General features: G+C 44.5%; 2 protein-coding genes across 4 annotated transcripts; one reads left to right on the top strand and one right to left on the bottom strand.

Annotated features, from left to right (window-relative positions):
- The first annotated feature begins 2,732 nt into the window (after positions 1 to 2,732).
- mcph1 (microcephalin 1) lies at positions 2,733 to 27,158 on the top strand. The gene is made up of 15 exons (XM_028988014.1): positions 2,733 to 2,912; positions 3,043 to 3,111; positions 3,201 to 3,292; positions 4,601 to 4,719; positions 4,929 to 5,016; positions 5,100 to 5,211; positions 5,288 to 5,419; positions 5,997 to 6,086; positions 6,219 to 7,220; positions 7,921 to 8,015; positions 11,046 to 11,083; positions 11,277 to 11,439; positions 11,860 to 11,937; positions 26,754 to 26,991; positions 27,106 to 27,158. The coding sequence occupies exons 2-15, from the start codon at positions 3,075 to 3,077 to the stop codon at positions 27,156 to 27,158; spliced, it is 2,337 nt and encodes a 778-aa protein (XP_028843847.1). The 5' UTR covers positions 2,733 to 2,912; positions 3,043 to 3,074.
- Positions 13,016 to 22,209, bottom strand: angpt2a (angiopoietin 2a). Of its 3 annotated transcripts, none has more exons than XM_028988063.1 (9): positions 21,746 to 22,209; positions 18,744 to 18,899; positions 18,040 to 18,161; positions 17,700 to 17,932; positions 16,965 to 17,092; positions 16,519 to 16,620; positions 15,627 to 15,793; positions 15,132 to 15,262; positions 13,016 to 13,803 (listed from the first exon to the last, which is right to left on the bottom strand). In XM_028988063.1, exons 1-9 carry the CDS (start codon positions 22,016 to 22,018, stop codon positions 13,643 to 13,645), a joined length of 1,473 nt encoding a protein of 490 aa, XP_028843896.1. In that variant the 5' UTR covers positions 22,019 to 22,209; the 3' UTR covers positions 13,016 to 13,642. The 3 variants fall into 3 exon arrangements, with proteins under 3 accessions (XP_028843896.1, XP_028843897.1, XP_028843898.1); XM_028988064.1 differs by lacking the exon at positions 21,746 to 22,209 and adding an exon at positions 20,414 to 20,665; XM_028988065.1 differs by lacking the exon at positions 21,746 to 22,209 and adding an exon at positions 20,179 to 20,197.
- Positions 27,159 to 27,957: the final 799 nt, after the last annotated feature.

Here is a 27,957-nt window from a genome sequence, read left to right as displayed (position 1 = left end):
TTCTGATCTGGCAACATTAAGTGACATGGCTGTTGCAGTTTCAGGTGAGTTACCTTGATTTGCATTCTCCGTACTCCCACGTGTTTGTCTTTGCAAACCGTTACTGTAGTTTTCATCATGAAGACACACAGGATGTCTCTTTGTGCAGGTTTCGCAAGTGAGGCGGCGTCTGCAGTCCTTAGCACTGTGTCCTTGTTTCAGACAGCCATAACAAAGTTTATTGTCTCTCACATATTTCTTTCTATTTTCTAGAGACATCTTTAAGAAGTCTGAGCACTTGTGAAGCTGATGTACATCCTGGCACAACATGCATGGAGAACTGTTAGGTGTCTTTGTTATTGTCCGTTTGTCACTTTGTACAGTTGCATTTGTGTTAAATACACCTGCTTTACTGCCACTGATTACCCTTGTACTCCTTTTATCAATATTTGTTTCAGTGCGGCGAAGTGCGTGAATGGAGGTGACTGGGTTGCAAGCAACTTCCGCTTCTAATGAGAGGAAGGAAGCAAAATCACAAAAACTTGGAAACTCACCACCCTCCATCAAAGTTTTTGTTACCTGTCTATTCCATCTTGCATTTATCCAGTCCGGTAGTTTGTGCAACAATCTTTGGTTTTCTTCGCAGTCGTTGAGTATTTGTAGTCCCTTTACGTGAGGCATAGCAAGCTTGCATGCATTTATGAAATCTGCAAGGTTCCTTAATCCATCAGCGTCTCTGGACTGCACCTTTGGCCAATTCGCTAGCTTCTCTCTAAATGCCTTTTGTATCATGAAAGGTTGACCGTATCTTTGGTTTAGTTTATCCCAAGCATCTTTGTATGCCTCTTCATCGTTTCTGAAGAAAGTTCCTTCAAGACATTTGCGAGCCGACCCAGTTACATATCTTTTTAAGTAGTACATTTTATCTGCCGCTGAGAGGCCCTTTCGTTCAATCAGGGACATGAATGTGGATTTCCACTCTATGAAATTTATTGGATCACCACTAAACACTGTTGGTTCTGGCGTGGGAAGTTTGTTCATTTTTATACTGTCTTGCACTGCTTGTGCTAGCTCAGAGACATCCGAGTGAGCTGTTTGCACAGGAATGAAGGGGAGAGCTGGTATGGGCTGTTTGGGTGTGAAGTTTGGGCTAACTGGTTCGCCTTTTATTGACTGTTCATCCTCCACCAGTGATAACTCTCTATCATATGCTTCCAACCTGGCTCGAGCCGCTTTTACTTCCTTCTGCGCTCTTAAGCGTTCCAGCTCTGAATTTTGCGCTGCCATTTTTTCCTTGTGCTCCTCCTCTAGAGCCTTTATCCTTTCTCTTTGTCTTTGTTCCTCTAATACAACCTCATATTCTGCCTCTTTTGCTGCTAATTCCGCTGCTGCTTCGGCTCGCTTTGCGGTAAGCTGTGAAGCTGAGGATCGTTGGCTGTGGTTTGATGCCGCGGTCGAGCCATATATGGACAAGGCATAGTCACGCTGTAAAAGTCCACGTAAACGAGTTCTTTCACGCTCTGCATCAAAATCTCCATCAACACCACTTATTCTCTCCAGAATTATTCTTACGACTTCATGAGTTACTGCTTCACATGCATCAATCTTTCTCCTTATGTCAGATGCTGGTGCCGTTTGGCTTCTCATTTCTGAATAGAACGTCAATATATTGTCTCTCCTTTGTTCTATTATGTCTGCAAGTTCTGACATCTCTTCGTCTGTGATATCTGTCTTTAGCTTTTCTCTTGTTTCTCGAACTTGCATTTTCCATTGTTCATAAAGAGTTGTTAGTCTCCTTTCCTTTTGGCTCAATTCTTCCTTTCGGTATGTTAGCATCTTTTCAGTTTGTACTTTAACTCTTTCAGAACGTCTTGGTAAGTCTGACATGCTTTGAGCTTTATCTTGAAGCTCACTTAACATTTGTTCTTTGCATGTGATTGGATCTTTAATGTCTTGTTGTGAACTTGCAATCTGTTCATTTGTGACCGTTTGACTTAGTGATGCAGCTTGCACATCTTCCATTTGAGACTCTTTCGATCCGTTTCGTCTTCTGACCAACTTCTGCCACCTGCTGGACGTCGCGGGTATTACCTTAAACCACGTAGTGCAGCGGGAGGCGGCGGTCAAGCTCTTACTGTAGCAGTCAGTCAATATTGAGAAGGCCAGAACTGATGGTCAAATGATGATTTATTGAAGCCGTCCGTGTCATCAACCAACGTAAGAGCTAAGCAAGAGCAGATACCAATAATTACAATCACATGCACCATCATGCACAGCACCTTACGTTAGCATATTTCTTTCCCTTAACATAACAAATCACGTCTTTTCTCACAAACATTACAAGTTGCTCAAATATACTTTAGTCATCGTTACAAACCTTGTTCCCTTATCAACTGACGCTAGATTTGTTGCTTTCAACTTTTTCGGTTGTCCTTTTCTCTGCGTTCCCACTGAGCCTCTCCTGCTTTACCTCGCGTCTTCTGTCTTACCTCAAGCTCAGTTCCGTTACCGTACTTCCGCTCACAAAGGGGTTATCAAAATAAGAGCGGGTAACATTATATTCATGTAAATCTTATGTTTTTGGTCTTTACATAGGGTGATGGTTAAATACAGAGGGCATATTTTCACATTCTCTTCCCATTCACTTTTGAATGGGGAAATGGTTTTTCCGGTCATTGCCGCCACTCCTCCAGTCCGCCGGGGGGCGCTAGCGGACCCCCGCACGCCGCGCCCGGTAGATGGAAGCGGGGAGGAAACTTTTCGCACGCACGGAACGCGCGAACTTGTCGCGGCCGCGCCGAGCGTGAGAGGGTTCTGAGGAAGGACAAGTTATTTAAAAAAAAAAAAAAAAAAGCCTGGTTGTTTTTTTTATCGCCGCGGACACGTTTTTTATTCGCCAGACACGCCAGAGCTCCAAACGGAACTGCCCCAGTGTACGTTTCTGCATGTTGCTGATCAGTTGTTAAACCCCCCGTTTCCGTGTGTGCTCTGTGGCTCTTAAAGGTCCGTCTTAAAGGACGTCTTCGTTATCTGCAGCGTGTAAAACCTCGTCCTCCCTTGCAGGCATTTAAAAAGCAGGTGTCCCAGGTGGGGTTATGAGCTCAAACGCGGGTCCTGCTGCTCTTCTCAAAGGTCACACTTCCGGTCACGTTTGCACGCCATGACATGCCCGCAGATGTTCAGTTTATAGTCATCCAGATGTTGTCTTCTTCTCTGCACAGATGTCGTGGCATACGTTGACGTGTGGTCCGCAAGTAAAACTGAGAACTACTCCAGTCCCTTTATTCAGCAGCTGCTGGAGATGGGGGCAGAGGTGAGATTTTATTTTTTTTTTATATGCATGGCAGTGAAATGTGTCCTAAGCTGCTCGGTTTTGACTGTGCACAGTTACTGAAATAAGTAAAATAAAAGCTGAATAATGAGGCTAGTAGAAAGTAATAAGATTCAAGAGATAAACCAAGGTTCAGAAGGTCTTTTCTTCCAACCGCTGTCAGACTCTATAACAAAGACCTCACAGTTGACCACAGACAAACAAACACACACTTGAAATACATCACGGTAATTACCAACTGTACAGGTGTACTCATTGCACATGTGTAGATTTCAATTGTACATTTGTAGATATATACATATTTATTTTTTGCTGCTATTTACCTCTGTTTTTGCTGCTATTACTTCTGTTCTGTTTCTATCCACTTCATATCTTAACAGTATACCGTGTATTGAAATATTGTTTTACACAGACCCCCCATGGTGTAATCATAAAAGAAAAATGTATATGTATAGTACAGGCCAAACTTTCTCATTCAACGTGTATTCTTTATTTTCATGACCATTTACGTTGGTAGATTCTCACTGAAGGCATCAAAACTATGAATGAACACATGTGGAGTTCTGTACTTAACAAAAAGTTTAGACCTGGCCTCCACAGTCACCAGACCTGAACCCAATCCAGATGGTTTGGGGTAAGCTGGACCAACAAGTGCTAAACACCTCTGGGAACTCCTTCAAGACTGTTGGAAAAGCATTTCAGGTGACGACCTCTTGAAGCTCATCGAGAGAATGCCAAGAGTGTGCAAAGCAGTAATCAGAGCAAAGAAACTGGAATATAAAACATGTTTTCACTTATTTCACCTTTTTTTGTTAAGTACATAACTCCACATGTGTTCATTCGTAGTTTTGATGCCTTCAGTGAGAATCTACTAACGTAAATGCTCATGAAAATAAAGAAAACACGTTGAATGAGAAGGTGTGTCCAAACTTTTGGCCTGGACTGTGTATACACACTAAACCAAACTATACTAACTAAAACTAAAGCTTAAATACTAAAAAAAAAAAAAAAGTAGGCAAGCCATAACTCAAGCAAGATATTTATGTTCCATGAGAACACAAGACACAGACATCATTGGCTTGGCTATGGAGAAATTTACTACTGAAGTCCATTGTAGGGATGAAATGAATCATTTAATAATGATGGCATCGTAATGACGTTGCTTGGTGATTTTCTGGCGACGGTATAAAAAGTCTCGTTGTTTTTTCAAATTAACAAGAACATACGTGCACCTTTATATGCTATTATTATTTTAAAAATGTTTTCTTTTTTTCTTGGCCTTTGTCATAGGTGTCAAAAACGTTCAGTAGGCGTGTGACGCACGTTGTCTTTAAACATGGACACCAGTCTACCTGGAGCAAAGCTCAGAAGATGGGAGTGAAAGTCGTTTCCGTTCACTGGGTTGACCGGTATAATGCTTAATTATATTTTATGATTGCACATCGTTGTTCAGTTTATTAATGGTGTTAAAGAGAGCGCCCATGATTATCGCTTCCTTTCCACTTTTGGCCACAAGGTGTCTCTGGCGTCCAAGTTTTCCAAGCAGCCGTCCTCACCCTCTCTGCTGCGAGCATCTAGAAGCAGTTGCAGTTTCACTTGATCTGAAATATATTTGCAGGTGCAAAGAAGACAAGCAGCACGTTGATGAAGCTCTTTATCCTGCAGTACATTACCAAAGCAAAGACTCGGTTTTCAACAAAAGAACAGTAAGCATCATGGTTTCATCTTAACGCCTACATGTTCCCTCTTCGCTCATCGCCCCTGGTGCGCCTTTTGTGGCTTTCTGCAGCATCGCTGTATGCAGCCTCGGGATGCTCCCGTCAGGACGCCGGAAAATGACAAACGCTTGAAAAAAAAGCTGGACAAGATGATTGAAGGCTTGGTTCCCTCATCACCCATCGGTAGGGATTATAGTCCTCAGACGTTTTGACCGCGTCCTCTGCCTGAATACGGAATTCATAAGGGCGCGTTTGGTAGTTTCAGGCCTGTCTCCGCTAATCATTGATGAAGAAAATGGGATTGTGTACAGCCCGTCTTGGAAGAGTTCCGAAACGATGGCTGAACGTCTAAAGGAAATGAGAGAACAGAGGGAAAATCTTTCACCAACAGGTACTGTGTGGCATGTTGTGGTATTTGTGTACGTAGGCTTGGGGCGTAGATATGGATTTCATAAACCTAGTCTGTCATTGTGGGCTTTTTGATCCAGCAGGCTTAAAATGTGTCTCCTTCAAGAAAAGGGTTCCTATGGTCATAAAAAATCCTGGAAAAGTCATGGAATTAGAACATTTTCCAGGCCTTGAAAAGTTTTGGAATATGAAATAAACTAAAGTTCTGGAAAAGTCATTGAAATCCGACTGACACGTGAATGTATAACATGAAGTACGTAGTTCCTGTAGGACAAGATATGTTTTTTCAACGTTTAAAACAAGCACAAGTCTATCTATTTTTGCCGGGTTTTACGTAGTGAACCACATCACGTACTGCTGCATGCGTCGCTTCCATATTCCAGAACTTTCTGAGCCTTTTCGGGCTGGGCATAAGTTAATTTTAACGCTTTTTCTGGTAAATTTTACTTATTGTAATTAGTTTTTTCTTCACATTTGCACATAAATATATATACATATATGTGTGTGTGTGTGTGTGTGTATATATATATATATATATATATGCCATTTTTACCCCGTAGCATCACAAATAGAGAATCCCGACTTGACAGATGACACCTCGCCTCAGCCATCTCTTGATGGATCTGTGTCTACCTTTCAGCAGAAGCTCGGTATGAACGGTCCATTATTTGCTGGTCATTAATGGCATATAAATGCATTATCATGGATTAGCATCAGATCAGCTGTACATTATTATTGCTGTTTCATGATTGATCGGTCTTTTGTGCCTCTTCTCCCTCCAGAAGAAGAATCAGACAGGCCTGGCCTGACAGTTGTCCACAGTTGTCCACCGTCAGATCAGTTTAAAGGGGAAGAGCAAAATTCAGCGAGTGGGAGCGTCGCTGAGCAGAATGTTGGAGTAGATCAACCTAAGACTCCAAGAAGAGCACGGAGGTCAACGTCAATGTCTAAGACAGCGGACTGTTCTGATTTTGTCCCATTCAGGCCGAATGATGACGTCTTTGCATGCTCTTCGGTAAAACCCGGTGGCGTGAAGAGGCAGAGCTCGCTTACAAGTTTCTTTTTGAATTCCTCGTCCACTGATAGGAAGAGTGAATCTGAAATACTGACCAGGGAAAGGACAAAAGCACCCAGAAGAATGTCCAGACGGTCATTACCCAAACCTGAGGTGAAAATGAAACTGCCAGATGATGTCCAGCCTGTGGAAGCCAAAAGCAAAACCTCTGAAGCTGTTAAAAAAGTAAAACCTGACACTCTCTGCCCAATACTGCCCCCATCTGGCGGTGACTGGGATGTCAGCCGGGGTTCTTCCTCCAGGCAAAAGTCCCGTAAACAGTCCCGTACGGCTTCTAATGGCTCCTCCATCTCGCCCGCTTGTCTAGGAGATGATGGAGAGTTTGAGGATTACTTCTCACCAATCAACAAACCGGGGAGAAGGAGGACTGTTGTTCTTGACGTTGCCTCAGAGCCGTTTGAGCTGAACTTGAACCCTCTGAAAAGGAAGAGATCCAAGACTGATATGAAAGAGCAGAAAAATCCCTGTAGTGCTGCAGAAGCCCTGGCTGGAAACGGAAGCTCAGAAGACCTCCTCCTGCGTCCCAGGTCAAGTAAAAGTGAACCTGAATTTGAAAGACATCTAACATCAGGTAAAATGGACCAGAAGGATGAGTCTAATGATGATCCCAAAAGCATTTCATGTACCCCCAAGTCCACACAGCTCAGGTGTGAAGAAGCTGGTCAAAGGAGGTTTGCACCGACCCATGAGGAAAGAAAAAGGAATGCAGGCACGTCCTTCAAAAGCCTTTAATGAGACACCCCATCCCCCATACATGAGCGAGACATCGTTCAAGCAATAATTTAATAACTACTTCTGTGATCGAATTACGTCTCTGTCCCCTAGTTGGAATTATAACCGAGGCCTATACATTTACAGCAGTATTTACCAGACGCTCTTATCCAGAGCGACTTACAACCAGTAGTTACAGGGACAGTCTCCCTGGAGACACTCAGGGTTAAGTGTCTTGCTCGGGGACACGATGGTAGTAAGTGGGGTTTGAACCCGGGTCTTCTGGTTCATAGGCGAGTGTGTTACCCACTAGGCTACTACCACGCCTATATTTTACATGTCCACAGAGCTACTCATTATGATCCGGATTCATGTCGATCTCAGTTATTTCTCTACTCACGCCTGTTCCTGGTGGGCAGATCTTCTGCTGGAGCTTCATTCTTTTATAACGAACGGGTTCGTGTCCTTTTCCACGCGTTTTGCCACTCTGTTTATTAAAAGTTCCTACTGACACAATTTGTCCTCGTTCTTCGTGTTTTTGCGTCGGCTGTTTTTCACGTTCATGCAAAACCTCTCAGCTGTTTACATGCACCTGCAAGGCTCTCTCTCTCTCTCTCTCTCTCTCTCTCTCTCTCTCTTTCTTTTTAACTGAAGCTTTTTTCTCCTTCTTTCCACTGTTTGTGCATTTTCAATTTTAGGCGAAAACCTTATTTGTGCCGCTGATGGTGCCAGTGACGGAAGCTCTGAAATGTTTCGGTGTCAGGACGACGCGAGAAAGGACCGAAACGAGAAGGTACGGTAACCCCGAAATGTCAAAGGAACAAGACTAGATTTATGGATGCCGCCGGCACACTTTTCTCATGCGATGGATTGTATAACGTCGATTTCACGTGCGTTCAGTCTAGAGTTGAATCTAAAATGAAGTGAATGAATTTTTGGACGTGTGTTTGTAATGCAGCCGTCGCCGTTTTGTTTTGGTAACGCACGTCCATGCAGCCGGACGGAGAGGAAGACGCGGAGACGTTGGCTTTGAACCCCTCCCGTCCCCCCCGTTTCCTGTGCGTGTCCCTGCTCTGTGACACACACCTGGCCCGGCAGCTCTTGCACTGCTTCTCGGCGCTACCTCAGCCTTGACAAAAAGGTGCCTGCCGGAGAAAAGGGGTCTTTCATCGCGGGGAATCTTGTTTTGAATCGGCGCCGCGCGAACCGCACCCCACCTGTAGGCCGCCCGAGATCTCACGTCTCGGCTTCACCGGCAAAGAGCCGGAACGGAACCAACATTGGGCGGCGTGGCTATCAGCGGTGATGAAAGGCCCCGCAGTCAGGCTTGATTAGACGTGTGATGAATGAGGAGGGCGTCGTCACACAGCCACTGACCTGGGCGCTTTAGTACAACGGCGGGATTAGTTTTTCTCCTTGCGCATCGAGAGGAAGGCCTTTCATGGCTGTTGTTGAACGGAATCGCACCTTTACATCGCAGCTGACTTTCTTACAACCTCTTCTTTTGTCCCTGGAACTGACGAAGTTCGGGGCGCCTTATTAAAAGCAGAGGATGCATGAAATCATCTTTCTTTATCGCCCGAGAGAGTTAAACAGTAGGAAAGAGCACAAGCCTGTACGCACCGTCCTCTTATCAAGTTGAAATAATCATGTTTGATCAGTGTGCAGTTTCTAATTCCTACTATTAGAACTACCAAACTTAAGAAAAAAAAAATATTGTTTTAATTTGCAATACTGTATTGGTTTACAAAAGCACTATATTATTTTTACAGTACTGTGAAGTGAATGTCACTTGCGATGCACAGCACACGGTGCACACAGTGAAATTTGTCCTCTGCATTTAACCCATCACCGTTGGAGAGCAGTGGGCAGCCATGACAGGCGCCTTTGCTCAGTGGCACCTTGGCGGACCAGGATTTGAACCATCAACCTTCTAATTAGAAGGCAGTGGTAGCCTAGCAAAGCACCGTCCCCACACACTGCTCCCCGGGTGCCTGTCATGGCTGCCAACTGCTCACTCAAGGTGATGGGACAAATTTCACTGTGTGCACCGTGTGCTGTGCTGCTGTGTATCACATGTGACAATCACTTCACTTTAACTTTAATTACGGGGCCGCTTCCTTAACCACTAGGCCACCACTGCCCCAATACTAAGAATTTCCCGTGGAACTTCATCATGTACTTTCTCATGTACTTTATATTCCGTCAGTTTAAATTACATTTCATTTGCGTTGTGAAAGCTCGACTGCAGTCAAATTCATTAGTTGTTCTCTGTGATAACAGCGTCATTAAGTGAGACACGCAGTTGAATTCTGTTGCCGCCGCCTTTCTTCTAATAGGTTCTCCGTATCAGGGAGACCCGGTTTGCCCTCTGTGCTTCTGTATGAATAGCGGCTTGACTCATATCGCTGTTCGCGAAACGCTGTTGACCTAGAGGACTTGTGTCATACGCCAAAGAATTTCCTTCGTTTGTGAAGGGCGTATTGGAAACGCGCCGCAGCTATGGTTCACACCAGCACTTTGTCTCAGGTTCATTCTCTGTAGACCCGCTCAGCGAGACTGCCCAGTCTGAGCCAAAGGCGTCCCCCCCGTCCTAGAATCTAAAACTCACTTGTCTTCAAGAGGGAAAGTAAAAATGACAACCAACAGATTTTTGCCTCTCTGAGGCTTTCTTACTTGAGGCTTTTGACCTTGCAGTCTTATAAATGTGAATTTTGACGTGTGTCCTGCTGGGAGGTTCTGTTTGGCATGATGCCGAACAACACACATCTGAAGCCGAAAGCATATTCATCACCGGTCTTTAGATATTTGATAATAACTGGACATAAAAACCCCTCCTCTATTCTTCCTTTTTGAATGTCTGTGCTTGAGGTTTGTTTTATATGATCTGGCCCGGCAAGGTTCAGTCTCATCTTCTTAATGTTTTTCTAGAACCCCTCTGACCCTTGACACCCGATAAACCAGAACCAAAGCGTCACTGGAGACACGCCCGTCCAGGTACTCCAGTGTCGTGTCGTCGGCAAGATAAACAGTCAGGCCGACGGGAATTTGCCCAGACGTGTTCTTTATGCTTAGAGATCCAAAGATTTGCCTTAGTGCTTCACCTTTATATTGTGTGTGTGTGTGTGTGTGTGTGGATGGATATATAGCATATTTGCTTATTTTGCTCAATGGTATGTTGAGGAAGTGTCTGTGCAGCATATATGCCAGAAAAATCCCTGTGCAGCAAGTATCATTGCAAGATGTGTTTTAACCAAGGTCCTCCCTGGCCACGTAGGAGTCACGCTTCCTCTGCCATGGCAGTCGGGGTCGACGGAAACGTAGACGGACCTTACGAATAAGGATGCAAGTTTTAAATGCAGCAATCGCAACACACAGAGCCATGCGCGGTTTTGGCTGAAGCGTGTGTGTGTGTGTGTGTGTGTGTGTGTGTGTGTGTTTGCTTCCTGCTGGCATCAGAGGAACATGTGGCCGGCCTACTGTACTAAGGCCAAGGTACAGGACGCAGATGATTTTTAGCCCCGCACCGACTCCGGTGGGTTTAAACAAGGCTGTTTTCTTTTTTCATTTCATTTTCATGTGTGTCGGCCCGAAAGGAGAACCTGCTGGTCCCAGAACAGCCAAAATGCACCGTTAGTATCTGACCAGAATGCCTATACACTGTATTACCATACGTATTGGGACCTTTAATGACAACCCGTGTGGAGTTGGGAAGGCCGTCCCAACGTCTACGGCCTGAGCTCATTGATTTGTCCCAGGGGTGTTTTCTCGGTGTATCTGCACCCTGTTGGCTTTGACGTTATACTGTTTCTTGTCCTTGCAGACAAAAAGAACGCTGGTAATGACGAGCATGCCCACTGAGTGAGTACTTCTCTTCTGCACATGCTGCTCACCTATGTCCACTTGACTTTTATTCACTTTTAATTCACTTTTAACCTTGTAATGCCATGAAATTTTCATGTCTGCCGCTGGCTCAAAAATAAATACTTCTTGTTAATAATTAATTGATTATTGATTATTCATTATTCATTTATGCTTGTGTGTCATTGGACAGGAAACAGGAAACGGTGCTCCAGGTAGTCAGGAGTTTGGGAGGCTTCGCGGTGGCGGACTCTGTGTGCGAGAGCACCACGCACGTGGTGACGGGCAGCCCGCGGCGGACCCTCAACGTCCTGCTGGGCATCGCGCGCGGCTGCTGGATCCTGTCTTTCGAATGGGTGTGTGACCTCACGGTTAAAAACCGGACATTATAAACCGCCACTTATAAAGATTAGTAAAAGGGGTTTTAGAAATAATAAATGTGATACGGTTGGTTCATTTCATTCTAGAAAAAAAAAAAAAAAGGTATTTACTACTCTTAGATCAAATACATCCTCAAGAAATCGTTATTAACCCTGTCTGGTTATTCTCGTTCTACTTGAATACTTGCAGAAGTGCAAGTAAGACTTCCGATCTGAGCCTTTTAGCGCTGGTCTCCAACTCCATGATGAGCAGGTGGCACCTCTAACTGACTGCATCTGCGTCTGGGCGCTCATTTATGAACACTATTAGCCGCATGTATTTTGTCCGGGTTTAGAGAAATGAGCACGGTGCATGAAGTCCTCGTGAACTCCACCACTTGTCTTTTTCTTGGCTAGATATTGTGGTGCTTGGAGCACAGGCAGTGGATTCCAGAAGAGCCCTACGAACTGTCAGATCATTTCCCTGCAGCGCCTGTAAGTACTTTAGCGCCAATATTACATAATTCGCACAATTATGGCTCAGGCGAGTGTGAAATTGTCAATTAGAGATGAGGACTTTTTATACCTGGTGTCCCTCAGCCCTTGTACAATCTAATGCCAGGCTGGAAACGGAAATGCATTAAGTCCACTGGTCACCTGCAATTTTATGTGCCGGGATCCTGTGTGAAAATTGGAAATTGCGTCTTCCTCTCTTGTGTTGTCATGTGGCATCTGTTTGCTGAGCGCTGTGACCTTTTAACTTTTTTTAAAATATAAGACTGGTTATAGCGCATTGATTATGTTACATCCCCTTGGAGTATATGTGGAGTATAAAAACGAATATAAGTCTAACCTTTCTTAAAACATGCTGAAGTTTTAAGAATTCTCCTCCTTTTTTCAATCTTGTGAACCAGTAATGACACCTGATCTTTCGTCATTGGACAAGAGTACAAGACCACGTTACTCATAAAAATATTAAGGTACCGGATTCAGATGTTTGAGTTTGTGTCATTGTGCACTGTCTGGGCTTTCAGACACGTACTCTTTTATTCGAGTTGTTATTTGTCCTGATTTAGAGAGATGAGCACGATGCATGAAATCCTGATATTATTGTGGGACCAGTGCATCCTGTGTCACTGGGTTTTATTTGAGTATTAAAGGGCCGGTGTGTATCCATGCTTCACTTTTTAAGATCTGAAGCAGCAGTCTATGATACCTGATGTGTTGTGTAAGTTTTCACAATATATTCACAAGCCTAAATAAAGTTAACCATCATTGATTGGTACTTTATTTTCATACTCGTCTCGAAATGATTGTTGAGTTATAATATAAAACCTTTCCAGAAATAATTTCATGACATAGATAATTAAAACTTAAAAACAATACAGACAGTTCAGACAAGTTTAGTCCAATCTATAAGACTATAAAAGCAGAATACAAAATAAAAGTTAAAGTTGAAAAAATAAGTTAACAAAACAAAGACTAATATAGCTTGAAACCTACAGTGCAAAATAAGTTATTTTTTCTAGAGGTTTTAATAAACTGACCAATAAAGAGTTTGTACAGATAGGAAAATATTTGGATATTTTGAAAATTGGTTTACTTTGGAGGGTTAAATATATGCATGTGAAATTACATGACATATGATTCAATTGGTGAAGCTCATAACTTGGAATTTTCTTATGTATTTTGGAAGTCAGTTAAATCTCTGTTTAGCAAAATATCTCTCAGAAAATAAAAATATATAACATTTTTGGCAGCCCAACTTTTTACACTATAAACATGTATTCTGTGTGAACATTAAACACACACATATCCATCAAAAACTTTGGCCATAGTGTGCAATAGAAATAGGGCTGTTGAAGGCCAGTGTGTAATATTTACATGACAAAAAAAAATTATCATCTTTGTACCATACAAAACACACAAGAACACAAAAACTGTACATCTAATGAAATTAAATAAATATTGGTGCCTCCAATTGAACCAAAAGTTAAAGACCTGTTAACTTTTTGGGGTTTAATAAAGTATTTGCCAGTAAATAAAATTAAGCCTATATAAATGCATGCTAATCTATGTGTTAAATTTATAGGCCTACTCCCAATTCATATCCAAAATCCACAAGTTAGTCTTGGGTCCTGTAGATTTGTGTGTACTTTACAATGCCTGTAAGCTTATAGTGAAGACAGGGTTTATCTCCTCAAAAGTCTGCTGGCCGGATCATCAGGGTTGTGGCCTTCAGCGAGTAGCCTGATCCTTTCCAGTAGTACCATTTGATCCCGTTGAAGCGGTTCGTGTTCTGCCCCAGTTGGTAGTATATTCCATTCAAGTTGGACGGCCCACATGCGTCAAACCACCAACCTGTGAAAGATCAAGCAAATTAGAATAAGTTAATTTTAGGGAGAGTGGTCAAGATCGATCATCAATCTCCCAATTTAGGGGCAGTGGTGGCCTAACGGTTAAGGAAGTGGCCCCATAATCAGAAGGTTGTCTGTTTGAATCCCGATCCACCAAGCTGCCACTGAAGGGTGATTGTTAAATGCAGAGGACTCTTTTTACCGTGTGCTGTGCTGCTGTGTATCACAATGACAATCACTTGACTTTCAATTAGACGACATTGAGCGGTGTGTCTAGAGTAAAGCTCGGCCTGAGCCGAGCCTGAGCTCTGACCCAGCCCGGCTTTCTTTGCACATGTTACAAACGCTAGACTAAGAGGCAGAGGAAATAAGCGGGTTTAAAGCATAATCACCAGAGGCTACACTCCATTTCACCTCCACAGCATAATTTTTCGCATCTCTCCAGCGATAATTAAAACTAATCAGCTGACGACAGTGGCTGAGAAAATTAACATTTAATAACACAAATTTACAACAATCACCAATTTTACCAATCACTGAAACAAATGTACAATTGGCGAATCACACGGAGTTGGATAGCTACTATAGGCCATATACAGTCCCTGACAAAAGTCTTGTCGCTTATCTATTTTTTTATTCAACAAAAGCCAGGCTAAGATTGTAATAATTGAGCCAATTTGGGTCAAGATTTACAGATTTATTCTAGTCTGGGATAGACTGTCCATAAGTAATGTCATTCCCTAATGTCACTTGGCTATGTTTCTCATTACCGTAACACTGCCAGCAATTCATAAGGGAAATTTACATCCTGCGCTGAGCTGTAACAGGAGGGCCCCTAACAAAGCATGTTTCCTTCAACTCCATCTTCTAATGTTAGAGTCTAAGTCCAAATGCGGCAATTCCCCGGGAAAGAGGATCCTTTCTCCCCTTCGTCTGTGCAGAGGTCAGCCGTGGGTGCGGGGAGTGATAGGCAGACGCGGCACAGCCAGAGATTTTTCAAGGGGGAGGGAAGCGAACGTCCACGCCCTGAGATTTGCGAGTCAGGAAAATGCTCAAGTTCCCAGACTCTTAATGTCACCCTTCACAGGGGCCAAATTCCCCAATGGGCCGATCGGTGATTAACTGATCGTGATAATTTTGCTCAAGAGTCCCGACCGAACTAGAAGAAGAAGAAAAAAACATGCAAGGCTCCTTTCAACTTGTGCAGATTTCTGGGGGCAGTGCCAAGTGCTAAAGTTCAGAAGGGAGCTGACTTTTCCCAGTGCAGGGGACATGCGGCAGGAATCCACCGGGCCGCGTTTCGACAGGGGACAGTCGGAATGCGAAGCTCACCTCCTGTAGTCAGCTGCGAGCATTTGCAGACACATTTGTCGTTGTCTGCATCCTTTGTGCTGAAGTCACTTCCTGGCTGACCAAGGCTACTGATTTTGCCTGCCGTTCCACTGTAGCCTTTAAGGTGTATCCTGTGCAATTGGACATGCAGAAGTACAATGTGAGCAGGAAGTCTGTAGTAACGGCTTTGCCAAAGTCACCACAGTCAAAAATACTGCCAGTTCGTTGTGTGTGAGATTTCAAACTTCACACTAGAACTACTGTAACCTTCCTGTCTCTGTTGCTGTTTTATGTGTGTAATATTATACATTTTCCTTTATTTTGTGGTGGCCGGGCCATTGATGAAAGCCATTTCCTCCGTAGTTGCTTCGCAGTGAGCTGGTGCATGAATACAGTGAGGAAAACCGGCTTATTGTTCCTGAATAAGCACTCATTTGGTTGTGAAATACCTAAATCCACCATGAATTTATTATCTCGTGGTTTCAGAATTGTTACCTGTAATTCTTGGCTTCGTCGCTGATTGAGAACTCATCGTATTGGGAGTAGGCCGAGTTTCCCTCCCAGTCCTTCAGCTCAACTCTCAGGACGTACGGCTTGTCTTTGGTCAGCTGTGCGATGAACTCGTTTCCTAGCCAGTGTTCGCCTGAGACATCGCCAAATCCCTGTTAATTCAGAACAGAGAAATGTTTTTAATGGTAACATTGTATCATCTGTGTATATCACTGATATTTATGGCAACCTTTTGCTTCACGTTTTGGTCCAGTTTAGATCATTATTACACTATAATATGTTGAACATGGACCGCATCAAACTTTAGGTCTAGATAAAATACCGTAAGTTGTAATAATATCCGAACGATCAGTTTATCACAACATTAGTATACATGGGCATTAAATGTCTCTTTTCTCTGTCTTTGTTTATGAAAATTGTCATGGTTTAGCCCGGGGAAAAAAAAACATTCGGATGTCTATAGCCTAGTCAACATTGGACCAGTATATATTTTTTATACCTAGATGATTAATTCAGTTCTCATAGTCCAGTGGACCCTTACAGCTATCTTGGCAGCCATCTCTGGTGACCTTCTGACCCCAAATTTGGTTAAAAAGCAAATTTTGTTCATCAACATGACCGTCTTAATAAGTGCCTACATTTGTCACTGTTCAGCAGAAGATTGCCATGCAGATTGTTCCCATAGATTTCAATGCAGAATGTTTTAGGTTTATCTCCTCCTGCTTAGTGTGTCGGACCCATTGTCTGGTCCAGTGTCAGGCTTCAGTCTCCTGCACACCCGTTCGAGCCAATAAGGTCATTATGCAGCAGTTTGTTAGCTTTATCGGGTGCCATAGTACAGGCGTGAATGTGTGTGTGTGTCGGCCAAGGCCCTCACCGCTTTGTACTCCTTCCACGTGCGGTGAAAGTCAACATGCCCGTCGAACCGCCTCTGGAAAACGGTCCATCCGCCACCTTCTGTCTCCATGTCACAGTAGGCCTGCGGGTATAATGCCGGCTTAATTCTCCGGTTACGCTTCGTCACATTTAGTCTCCGCGTCGCATCCAGAACTTTCTCTCAACATAATTGTGCCTTTCACGGTGGCTTCGTGTGTTCCCTGATCTGGGAATGGTGAAGTGCAGTCGGGTCCAGCAGCTCCCTTTGAAAGGTATCTAAGGAGATGACTTTTTTGATCCTAGGCATGCACTCTGTTTGCTTATTCCCAGAGCTGGAAGCCCTGGGAAGAAAGTAAGGAGTCCTTTCTGAAGAAAACCCCGCCATTACAAGTTGATAAACCACATGTGGCCCTTGTCTCGGGAATTTGCCGTGGAGGAAGGTCCTACCTTGATTTGCTGCGTGGAAGCGGGTGGGTTCAGCGAGTACGCGCCGCTGTTTGTGCTGCCTGACTTGAGTACGGCCGCGCAGTCCTTGTACAGCGTCGGGGTGTCCTGCATCATGGCCGACTTGCCCACTGGAGGCGGGAGACAAATGGCTTTAATTGCACAGCAAGACATCCTGTCTGGCTTCTCATGGGACCCTGTGCACCAAAGTTGACCTTGTCCACGTGTTGTACGTACTCTGTCGATATGACACACATATACTTTTTCTGAAACCGACGTTCTGCTTCTTGTTCATCCTTCAAATTAAATGAACCCGCTGGTTCTTCAGAGTCAGAAATAAAAAACACATTTGTGCTCATTTTTACAGCCAATTACCAAGCAGCTGCAATGCTCCGTACGTTTGGAAGCCATGAAGGTCGGTGGAGATAATGTTTTAGGGGAGGAGCAGGAAATTCTGAGCAGAAGAAGCATGAGAAACGGGAGGTAACCTTTCCCCTTATGATGTCATAAGGGGACAAATTCCAGATCCGACCATCTGAACTGGCGCTCTCTGAACGGTGAAGCAAAACGACCAAAACACTATGCAGGAACATAGACAGGCCAGGGGAACTCGTATTAATATTAAAACATCTCACAAAGTCACATTTTCATGTCAGGGGGTGATTTAGGGAGATTAGATCGGTGGAAGAAACCACCCCATGCAGGGACGGGGGGTGGTGCAGCAGCAGAGGAGCTCACCAGTTGGGAGTGACATGGTGAAGATGAGGTTGTTGACCGTCTCCAGGAGCTCCTGCTGCTGCAGCTGCAGGGCGGAGTTGTTGGAGCTGGCGTGGAGCAGCTGCTGCTCCAGCTCCTGCATGACGCTGGTCTGCCTCTGCACCAGCTGCTTCAGCTGCTCTTTCTCCTCCTGTAGGACCTTCAGCTCTGCCTGCCTCTTTTCCTCCAGCTCCTCCACTCGTTTCTCCATGAAGCTGAAAGCAAAGGCCCAGAGAGTCTGTCATTTTTTGTTTTATTTTAAAAGAGAAGGATGGAGAAGCAGGTTGCTTTTGCGGAAGTGGTTTATCTTGAGCCCTCCTACCTGTTCTTTTCAGTCAGTTTGCTGATTTCGTTGGTTTGGAGAATGATTTGCTTTTCCAGTTTGGTGGTTGAGAGGGAGTTCTCATGCAGCTGAAGCTGCAGTCGAGTCGTATGGTTAATAACCTGAATGATTAAAAAAAAAAACACATTTTCATTTCATATAAGAAAAAGTTGTATTTCTGTTCGCTTACGACCTACGCATGGAGCACAGTGTGTTCTAGCGCTGGACTGGGGAAAAACAATGTTTTTGGAACAGGAAAAAACAGCAATAAAGGAAAGTTATGATGGAAAGAGGCAGGGACGTAGGGCCTACTGTGAACACGGAGGTGGGGTTGAGGGGCGGAACTCGGGTCGAGGGACACCCTCCCCCCCACGCCTAACCCCATCTACCCCGTTTCCCTGTCCGGGGAACTGAACTCAGCAAAAAAAAAAGAATAAATGTACAGCACAGTATGTTTACATCAAAGGCGGTAATGTGTCCACCACTGGGACAGATGTTGATGGCATAGAGGGGACCGAATGTTGTGACAAATTGACATGGTTCCTCTGTGGGAGTACAGTAATGTTAATAACAGGAAATGCTGTGTAATGTTTTTGAACAGGCCAGTGACCTGTGGCCAGATGTAATTAATCTATTGGCTCCCGCTGGTGAAACGTTCCCGCTGGTGAATTCCGCCGGCTGCTGTGGCAGAGATGAAAACCCACCTGAGCCTCCACGTTGGTCAGCTTCAGGGTCTGCTCCACGGTTTGACTCAGAAGGCTGGTGCCGATCTCAATGATGGCCGCCGTGTGGTTGTGCACGGCGTGCTGCTGAATCTGGGCCATTTCGTGCTTCATGTTCTCCTGGATGTAGTTCTCCAGCTACAGCGGCGAGAACGAGAGAAACTCAGTGTTGAATCGGAACTGTGTACAACGTGTCCATATTTTGTCCAAGTGTCCAAAGTGTCATTTGCCATTTAAACCCATCACACTGTGAGCAGTGGGCGGCCATGAAAGCAGCGTGTGGGATTTGAACCTTTTTTTTCCCGCTTCCTTACCCACAAGGCCACCACTGCCTCAATGGTTTGGTTAATTTTTTAAATAATTATGGAATGTTCAATATTTGAGCCTTGAATTAGCACCCAATATTAGACATCATTGACCATAATTGCACCAGTGTTTTGCTCAGTGTCAATATACTTCCAAACTTCAATCTGATTGTATTAGCTGTTGTTTCCATCAATACATTAAATAGTTAGTACTATAATATAATAGGTGAAGCGACTATATAATAGAAATAATGAAAAAAAGTTAAAAATCAAATATGGCAAGGACACATACACAGTTCAAGTCATCTTGAGTCCAGACCAGACTTTTAGCTGTTGCCTGAGATTAATTGCAGTTTAGAGAAAATACATATTGCTCTGCAAGGTCATAACCCCTTTCTGCCAAAAGACTCTGCATCGAATAAGCACATGGCAGGAAGCTCGTACTTCGATGAACAATGTGTTTGTTTTAATTTTATTTTAATATAAACTCAATAACTGTCAGTGTTGACCGCAGGTGGTGCAAGGTTATAATTGTTTTTGCCGGCCTGTCTTAATTTGAGTTTTATTCTAGTCTTCGCATCAAGCTGTCATTTTGGTCTTAGTCTTTTTTTTTTTTTCAGTCTGAGCATTTAGTCTTATTTTAGTCTGAATTCTCCATGAATAGTTTAGTCTAGTTTAAGTCGAAGAAAATTGTATTTTAATCTCTTCTCATTTTTTTTGTAATGCATTTCTATTTAACCCAGTCAATATAGTACAAGCACCTAGTAGAAAGAAATTATTTTGGACACTATATTTAGTATTGTTTTTGTTAGTCAACAATATTACATGATTAATTTAATTATAGTTATCATCACATGACCAGCATTTATGTCCCGTCTTGTCTTCACCGCGTCAAAATGGTTTGTTGACCAAGATATTTCTTCATAATTTTCGGTGATTAAAGCAACACTGGTCCAAGGATTCAAAAGTTTTAGTTGTATATAAACATGAGGGGATTTCTTTTTTTTTTTTTTACTATAATGTTCCAACCTGCACATGGGAAATCTGTGAATTTATACCTCAGCAGGCATTGCCTATGTATTTCACATGTTGTTTTTATAGTATACACGTACAGTAAGTCGTATAATGAATAATCTGTTAAGTTTGGGTATATGCTGGCCCCGTCCACTCAAGGTGAAACAGCCGTGCTCAGTCCAGTCCTGATGTTCTCCTTCCTGAATGAAGTTCCGGAATGGCAGGCAAGCCAACATTCTAACAAACAGGATGGGAATGATGACTGACGAGTTGCATCCTCCGTTTATAAAAAAAAAAAAAAAAAACGAATATAAAAAAAGGAAAATTTCACACCTTCTACCGGCAACATTTTATGCTGGCATAATGTGACTTCCTTCCAGTCAGAGGGTGTTTGTAAGTGGCCTGCCAGGATATTTAAATCCTCCAAGGTGTCTTGAGACCGACCAGCGCTGCTGCTGCAGGCATTGTTTGTATCCCTCAAGTCGCACAGCATGGGGGTCCAGAGAGGAAGACAAACACACGTGGAAGGTGAAAAACCGTGTCATCGGAACTGCAGCGGGACATTCCTGATGATCTAATCAGCTGTTTACTCCTGCCTTTTATGTGTAGAAGGAAGGGATATATTTGTCCTCAGCGTGACTGTCAAAAAATATGTAATACAGTTATATAATAGAGCTTTATTGTGTATTTTAGAGGAGCCTCTAAAAGAGATTTAGGAAAGTGTTTTTTAATCAGAGGTAGTACTTTAGTAGTATTGATTAATGTGAATATATTATAAATTGCAATATAAGGAAACAGCACAATGTGATTGCTCAATAGGGGTGTGTATTGGCATGGGTCTCACGGTACGATTAGATTATATTGTGATACTGTATATATATTACGATATTGTACAGTTCACTGAAAATGTAAAACAGGCAATATACAAGATGCTGTGCACGATCTCTGCAGATCACATTACATGAATAATTCAGCCAAAACATCATAAATCAGAACTGAGTTTCGGACTGACGTTGCATACAAAAGCACTGAAATCCGATGCCCCTGCATCGATGCAACATCGCCACATATTGTGATGTTTAATAAATTGTTGTATCTATATTTTCTAATACGGCAAAATTGCTATCCGAATGAATCGGTAGGTGCACATATTAGGTGTCTAATTTAAATAATTGTGTGCGTGTTATATACACATATATCGTGTTGATGAGCTGTCATTCTGAGCGGTCGTGATACACCTCTGTGCACTTGTTGGATGCTTTTTCTTTTACTGCAGTGCAGTGAAACAGGTGCCCGCGGCTTCCGTTCTTTCCTGGAAAGACATAATGGTTCAGAGGAGCCGTCCGCGGGAGCTCTGTGGAATCCAAGCCCCTGTAGCCCCAACCGCTAATTGCTCGGCCCAGATGAATGCTTGGACGACGTGCTCGCCGGCGCACAATGCACGGCTCCGTGCCGCTGAATAGGGCACCCAGATCAGCTCATTCGGGGGGTGGGGGCTGTTCGCTTGTCATTTGCGGCGTGGCCTGACTGACTTCGGGGAGTTCTATTCAACGCGCCAAGTGTTGGGACTGGGTGCAGGTGGAAACGTGAACGATCCTGTCCGCTTCTAAAGCACCGTCTCGCTTTTATTGCAAGCTCCTGTGGGTGATAAGGAGAGGAGCTCACCTTGAGCAGCCACTGGGTGTTGTTCTCCATGATGTTCTCCAGCTGCTCCAGCCTCTGCACGGACTCGTAGTCCGCCGGGTCGTCCTTCTGCGCCAGGTTGCCGTCGGTGCCGGCCGCCGCCTGGCAGTTGTCCTGCTCCGGGAGCAGGAAGGTGTAGCTGCACGGCCCGTTCTGGATCTGGTACCGGCTCTTCCTGTCCGTGTCCGGACTGCTCGTGAAGCCGGTGCCCATGCCGAGGCAGCAACCCAAGACCAGCAAAGCGGCGCTGCGCATTTTCTTCTCAAAGTCGATGGACTTAAATGCAAAGCAAATGGGAAGGACAAAAAAAAAACTAAGATGGATGATGATAATCACAGTGTTGTCTTTAGCTGCCGGAGCTGCTGCCGGTCTCCACGGCGCTTCGGGGGAGTCCTCATGCCGCCGGCCGTCAGGTTCATTTATACGTCGTCAGCATCAGCAGGAGGAGGAGGAGGGGACACGGCGGGGACACGGCCGCCGCAGTGCTGGTGGGGGCTCGGCCGGGGTCCCGCCCACCGGCTCGTCGCCAGGCACGCCGGGGGCCACGCTGCGCCAATTAACCGCTCCCTACCGGCCCGCCCCTCTCTCTCCCCGCGAGGGGGCTCGAAGAGGCGGGCAGGCCGTCAGTCACATGGCGGGAAGCTCTTCGCCGGTTCGTGTTTCCTGTGTCTGGAGACTGTTACGGTCGATGTGTTTACGGAGGAGAGGCTTGTGGCATTTAATGCGGCCCACTTCACGTTTTATTGCGGCCTCCAGAAATAACCGGCACTCGAGGTTCACATGGACGTTGTTGTGGAGGACGCGGCCCCGCCGCCCGTTTCCTGTGGGTACGAGGCGGCCGATTGGCTCGTGCTGTCCGTTGACCGTTGGGTCTTTGGCATTTTTGGGGGTTTTTTTGTTTTTTTTTTCCCTTCCTTCTCCACCACCTTTTGACCCGAGAAGACGGGCCAAGGGTCAGACGATACTCCCGGCATCCTGCCAGACAGAATAATCAGGCAGACAACAAAGAGCTCGACCCGGCACGTCGAATGTCTGAATCCGGACAACTTTTCCTCTCCGCACTCATGGCCCCATCTGCTTTGAATCGGCAGGCGTTCCAGTGGCACGTCCTTTACCGCTGGAACCTTATCGCGGACTTGGCTCGCCTGAATAGCCAAGGTGTAGCTTGACATGCTGTGCAGCTTGACAATTCCTCTTCAGCTTCCATCTAGGAAAATACATGAATGCGTCTGACACTGGATTCGTCTTGAAAGCTCGCTCAGGGTTTCAAGGAGTTGATGTTTCATCCTTCAGAGACGGGATTAAAGAAAACATGCAGAGTTACCTTCTAGGGAGATGTCTGCTTCTTGCTCATGTCTTGTAGACAGTAGATGTTGTCCTTTGGCTCAAGCGTGAAACTTTGCCAACGCAGACGTCGTTCGTTTTATCTCTTCTAGCTCTGTCGGTCACGTGGGCAGGGGTGGCCTAGCGGGTAAGGAAGGTTGCGGGTTCGAATCCCGAACCACCGAGGTGCCACTGAGCAAAGCACCGTCCCCACACACTGCTCCCCGCGGCGCCTGTCATGGCTGCCCACTTCTCACCAAGGGTGATGGGTTAAATACAGAGGACACGTTTCGTTGTGTCACCGTGTGCTGCGCTGCAGTGTTTCACAATGACCATCAGTTCTCATTCTTCCGCCTAACTAATAAGCCCATTTATTATTATGATTTATTAGCATTTATTGTGTTTCCTGGTCTCCTGATTGACAATTACCCTATAAACATGGAAACCCAAGTGCTGCTGAGACTTGTCCAGCTTCACACAAAGGTCCACACACACCTGACGAAGCAGGCCTGAACAAGTACCTCTTACCTGGACAGGAAGTATCTGAACTTCGTCTTCTGCTCTGTATCCAGTATGGATTTAGCTTGCTGTCTCTAGGCCCATCTTGGAAAGAAAGTTGCTAGAAATGTGTAGCGCTGCTCATGATGCACACACCACTCGATTAAAAAATAAAATGAAAAAAAATATTACTGTAATTATTTCTATTGGTGTTTTAGTGTACGGTTAACTGGAATTGACATTTACATTTACAGCATTTACCAGACGCCCTTATCCAGAGCGACTTACAATCAGTAGTTACAGGGACAGTCTCCCTGGAGCAACTTAGGGTTAAGTGTCTTGCTCAGGGACACAATGGTAGTAAGTGGGATTTGAACCCGGGTCTTCTGGTTCATAGGCGAGTGTGTTACCCACTAGGCTACTACCACCCTGGAATATTTTAATAACCTCGCAAACATTAGTCCTTCCATGTATGCCCATGTATAGAAGTAGTCTTATTAAAAGCGGTGATGTCAGCTTGATAAAAAGTCATATCGGCCGGACAGGAAGAGCAGGTGTCCAGGGGAGGAAATAAATCCGCTCAGAGGATGTTTTTGTCTCGAGCCCCAGGGATCTTTCTTTTGCACGTGCAGCATCATGGAGCTCCCGTGGCCACGTTCATCGCTTCCCTTCCTCCAACACCTGAGCTCAACGTCAAGGCCGCGTGGCTTATTCTGTCTGCATTTTATCAACTAGTAGGATCCAATAAACCAGATACGTAAGTAGAAATATTAAACAAACACATTTTCTGTCAGAGTTAACATAGATCACTACATATTTCCATAGATAAGATAAACCAATATTAGTCCCACAAGTGGGAAATGTGCATTTTAAGGCAGAAAATGGATAGAACAAAGGTAAGATCAGCGTAAATAAAAACCAAAAAAAAACAATAGAACAGAATAAAAAAACTATACAACAATAAAGTATAAAATGTACACTATGCAAGCTAGGAACACAAAATATGGATGTATGTACTGGAAAATATTTATGTATATGTAAACTTAAATGGGTATATGTATTTACACATGTACAATGGGTATATGTATGGTTATATGTACTGAGTGGATATGTGTGTGTGTGTGTGTGTGTGTGTGTGTGTGTATATATATATATATATATATATATATATATATATAATACACACACACAACTACACACTGGAGTGACAGACATTGACAAAACCAGTAGTAATACAGCTAGTAATAATAGCTTGGTGGAATACTTTACTTTACTTTACTTTACTTTATTTGGCAGACGCTTTTATCCAAAGCGACTTACAGTGGGAAGACACCAGCAATTCTCGTTCGATTTCTATAGAATATCAAGTATACAAACTAAGAGCCCTGATAAGGCTTAGACTTGTCATTGAAGAACATGCTCGGAATAAAGGTTGGTTTGTTTAATGTCACAAATGCGAATGTGTTATGATCGGATGAATCTGTTTTTTCTGCGGTTTTGTCATGTTATTTGAAGCAAATGACCACGAACCGCGATCGTTCGCAAGCGGCCAATGTGCAGGAAGCGCTCCGTTAGATGCTGATGAGCGGAGAGGAAGATGGTCATTTGGGAGAGGAAAACATGGCATGGCTCAGGTGCTCGTGCCGAATCACAATGGCACGCTCTCTGCGTAGGAGGCCGTGTTGTTGCCGGTTGTTTCATGTCAGGAGGAAGTCGCCGGGGAAGGAAATGACAAGATTACCTATTTTTGCGAATTTCACAACGCGCAGGGCCCCGCGGCCTTTAATTGTTGTGCGAGAGCGGTCTTCTATGTTTCCTCTGGTGAGTGAGCAGCCCGGATCGGTGTATGGAATGTGCTGCTCGGAAGCTGGGAATTCTGGTTTAGAACCCAGTCGCTTGCATATAGAATTGACCCCCCGTTGAGATGGTTCCGTTTATTTTAGCCACTGGCAACTGCTGTAAATGTATTAAAAGTAAAAGAACGAATGCTTTCAGAAACGCTTTCGTGCTATTACATTTACACATATTGAAATTTATTGCAAAATGGGCGTAATGTAGTTAAATGGCTGTTAATGGATTTCTGTTCAGTTTTGCCTCAACAAATTAAATTTATCCAGAGCGACTTACAATCAATAAGTGAAAGTGAAGTGATTGTCACTTGTGATACACAGCAGTTCAGCACACGGTGCACACATTTACAGCATTTATCAGACGCCCTTATCCAGAGCGACTTACTCAGTAGTTACAGGGACAGTCTCCCTGGAGCAATTTAGGGTTAAGTGTCTTGCTCAGGGACACAATGGTAGTAAGTGGGATTCGAACCTGGGTCTTCTGGTTCATAGGCGAGTGTGTTACCCACTAGGCTACTACCACCCTGCTTCACACAGTGAAGCTTGTCCTCTGCATTTAAGACGATAAGCTTCTACCACCCAAATTAATACATATTTAAGGCACCCAGGCTATTCAGATTAGTCTATAAACTTCTCGTTTTGGTAATTGTACCTATTTTCTGATTTAAACGCAGTTCTCATGTTGGTACGTTCGCAGGTAAAGTAAGTTCTGTTTATTTTTGCACACAGCGCATTGCCATGTAAACTAATCCCAGTTTTCAGCACAGATAAAGTGGGGGGGTCACTGTGCTTTTCTAAGGCGGCCGGGCTGCTGCGCGTTTAAGATGGCGCAGATTGTCTTATTCAGCTGCGCCGCCGACCCGCGACGGGCACGGTGCGGCGCCGCAACAATTCCCACGCGGCACGGCCACACAATACAACGCTGTCAGCAGGACCACCATCCAGAGCGTTCAGCGGAGGGAGGAGAGGCCCGATAGAAACAGAGGATGCCATCTGGAACACGTCTGAGGGGCTGACGGACATGAGATGTCTTTCTTCTGAAATGTGTTCCAAACCAGATTTCGCTTAAATCGCCTCGTTCTTTGGGGTTTTACCATTTTTATGTGATGAGCGATAACTCAAGTAATTACTTCCTGTCCAATATTCAAAATATATCTAGCTCAATAAAGCACATGCTATTACTAACACTACTAATACTTTTATGATAGGGGCCTGAGTAGGATTCACCTGTTTTTATGCCGAACATGCTCTTCACGTGTCCATCTCCGCCATTGCCTGTGTTACATACACTTACCCCCACCCCACATCCCCTTTCCCAGATTTGCCGTCTCCAGCAGCACCTGTCCGCGGGAGAACACCAGCAGGACCTGTTCCGGGGCCTTCCAGTCATGTACGTGACCCCTCAGTCGCAGCCTCCCGCCCACAGCCTGGAGGAGCTCATCAAGCTGTGCGGCGGGGCGGTCAGTCGCACCGTCCGCCAAGCGGGCATCTGTATAGGGGAACATAAAGGCAGGAAAGCCGAGGGCACCGTCTGTCTGTCGGAGCAGTGGGTATTGGGTAAGATGAAGTTTCATTTTCCCCATTCGGACCCCTATTAATAATCTGTATTTCGTTTGTTTTCTGAATTCGAGTAACATTAATAATTATCACTTTTTTATTTCCTCCCCCCAGACTGTGTAACGCATCTGAAACGGTTTCCATATGAAGACTATGATGTGGAGTGAAGATGTGCTTCATCCCTTTTTTTTTTTTATTTTGTGAATGTGAATTGTTTTTTTTTATGTAATATTTTAATGTGCCAGAGGCCTATACATGTCACGCCTGTATAGTCAATAAAACATGAGACACTCCGCGGTCCATTTTTGTTATGTTTGCTGCATTGTTGCCTTGATAATTGTTCGTGTAGGTGGGCTGCTTGACCACAGTGAGATTTATTTTGTCATGCGAACTGCTCCGTGCACCTCTCTCTCTCTCTCCGTGGGGTTCAGCCAAGCGTCTCAGGGCCGTGCCCTCTGGCTTCTCTCCATGGACCTGCGAACCAGCCTTCACTCACCTTCACCCATGTCCAGAATAAATATTCTCCGTGGCCCCTTTAAAAGTGCCGAGGAACCTGACCTGGTGGGTGTGGCCAGCTTGCAGTGGTTAACACCAGCAGTGGCTGATGCAATGATAAAGCACAGCCAGGTTCCAGCGGCTTATAGCGCCATGCTAATGATAAAGATAAAGGTTCGATTTGGACAAATTAGTTGTCTAACTTAATTGATTAAGGTTGGAATTTCATCCAGCATGATGGACACTTTACATTTACAGCCTTTAGCAGACGCCCTTATCCAGAGCTACTTAGTCAGTAATTACAGGGACAGTCCCCCCCTGGACAACTCAGGGTTAAGTGTCTTGCTCAGGGACACAATGGTAGTAAATGCGGTTTGAACCTGGGTCTTCTGGTTCATAGACTAGTGTGTTACCCACTAGGCTACTACCATCCACCCACAATTAGAAAGAGTCTGTCCTGCTGCACAATAT

Source organism: Denticeps clupeoides, chromosome 8, assembly GCF_900700375.1.
Source record: "Denticeps clupeoides chromosome 8, fDenClu1.1, whole genome shotgun sequence".
Taxonomy (NCBI): domain Eukaryota; kingdom Metazoa; phylum Chordata; class Actinopteri; order Clupeiformes; family Denticipitidae; genus Denticeps; species Denticeps clupeoides.
The sequence above is the reverse complement of the archived record's forward strand: the minus strand, read 5'-3'. Positions and strand labels throughout refer to the sequence as shown.

What these genes read in the sequence shown, in the direction of transcription:
- mcph1 (XM_028988014.1), top strand. Translation starts at nt 3,075, where the DNA reads ATGAGCTCAAACGCGGGTCCTGCTGCTCTTCTCAAAG. An exon ending in TGCTGGAGATGGGGGCAGAG is followed by an intron (nt 3,293 to 4,600) that starts GTGAGATTTTAT and finishes CCTTTGTCATAG; the next exon opens with GTGTCAAAAACGTTCAGTAG. An exon ending in ATCATTTCCCTGCAGCGCCT is followed by an intron (nt 11,938 to 26,753) that starts GTAAGTACTTTA and finishes CCCCTTTCCCAG; the next exon opens with ATTTGCCGTCTCCAGCAGCA.
- angpt2a (XM_028988063.1), bottom strand. Translation starts at nt 22,018, where the DNA reads ATGCGCAGCGCCGCTTTGCTGGTCTTGGGTTGCTGCCTCGGCATGGGC. An exon ending in CACCATGTCACTCCCAACTG is followed by an intron (nt 17,093 to 17,699) that starts GTGAGCTCCTCT and finishes TCCCGCCTCCAG; the next exon opens with TGGGCAAGTCGGCCATGATG. An exon ending in CGTGGAAGGAGTACAAAGCG is followed by an intron (nt 15,794 to 16,518) that starts GTGAGGGCCTTG and finishes CTGAATTAACAG; the next exon opens with GGATTTGGCGATGTCTCAGG.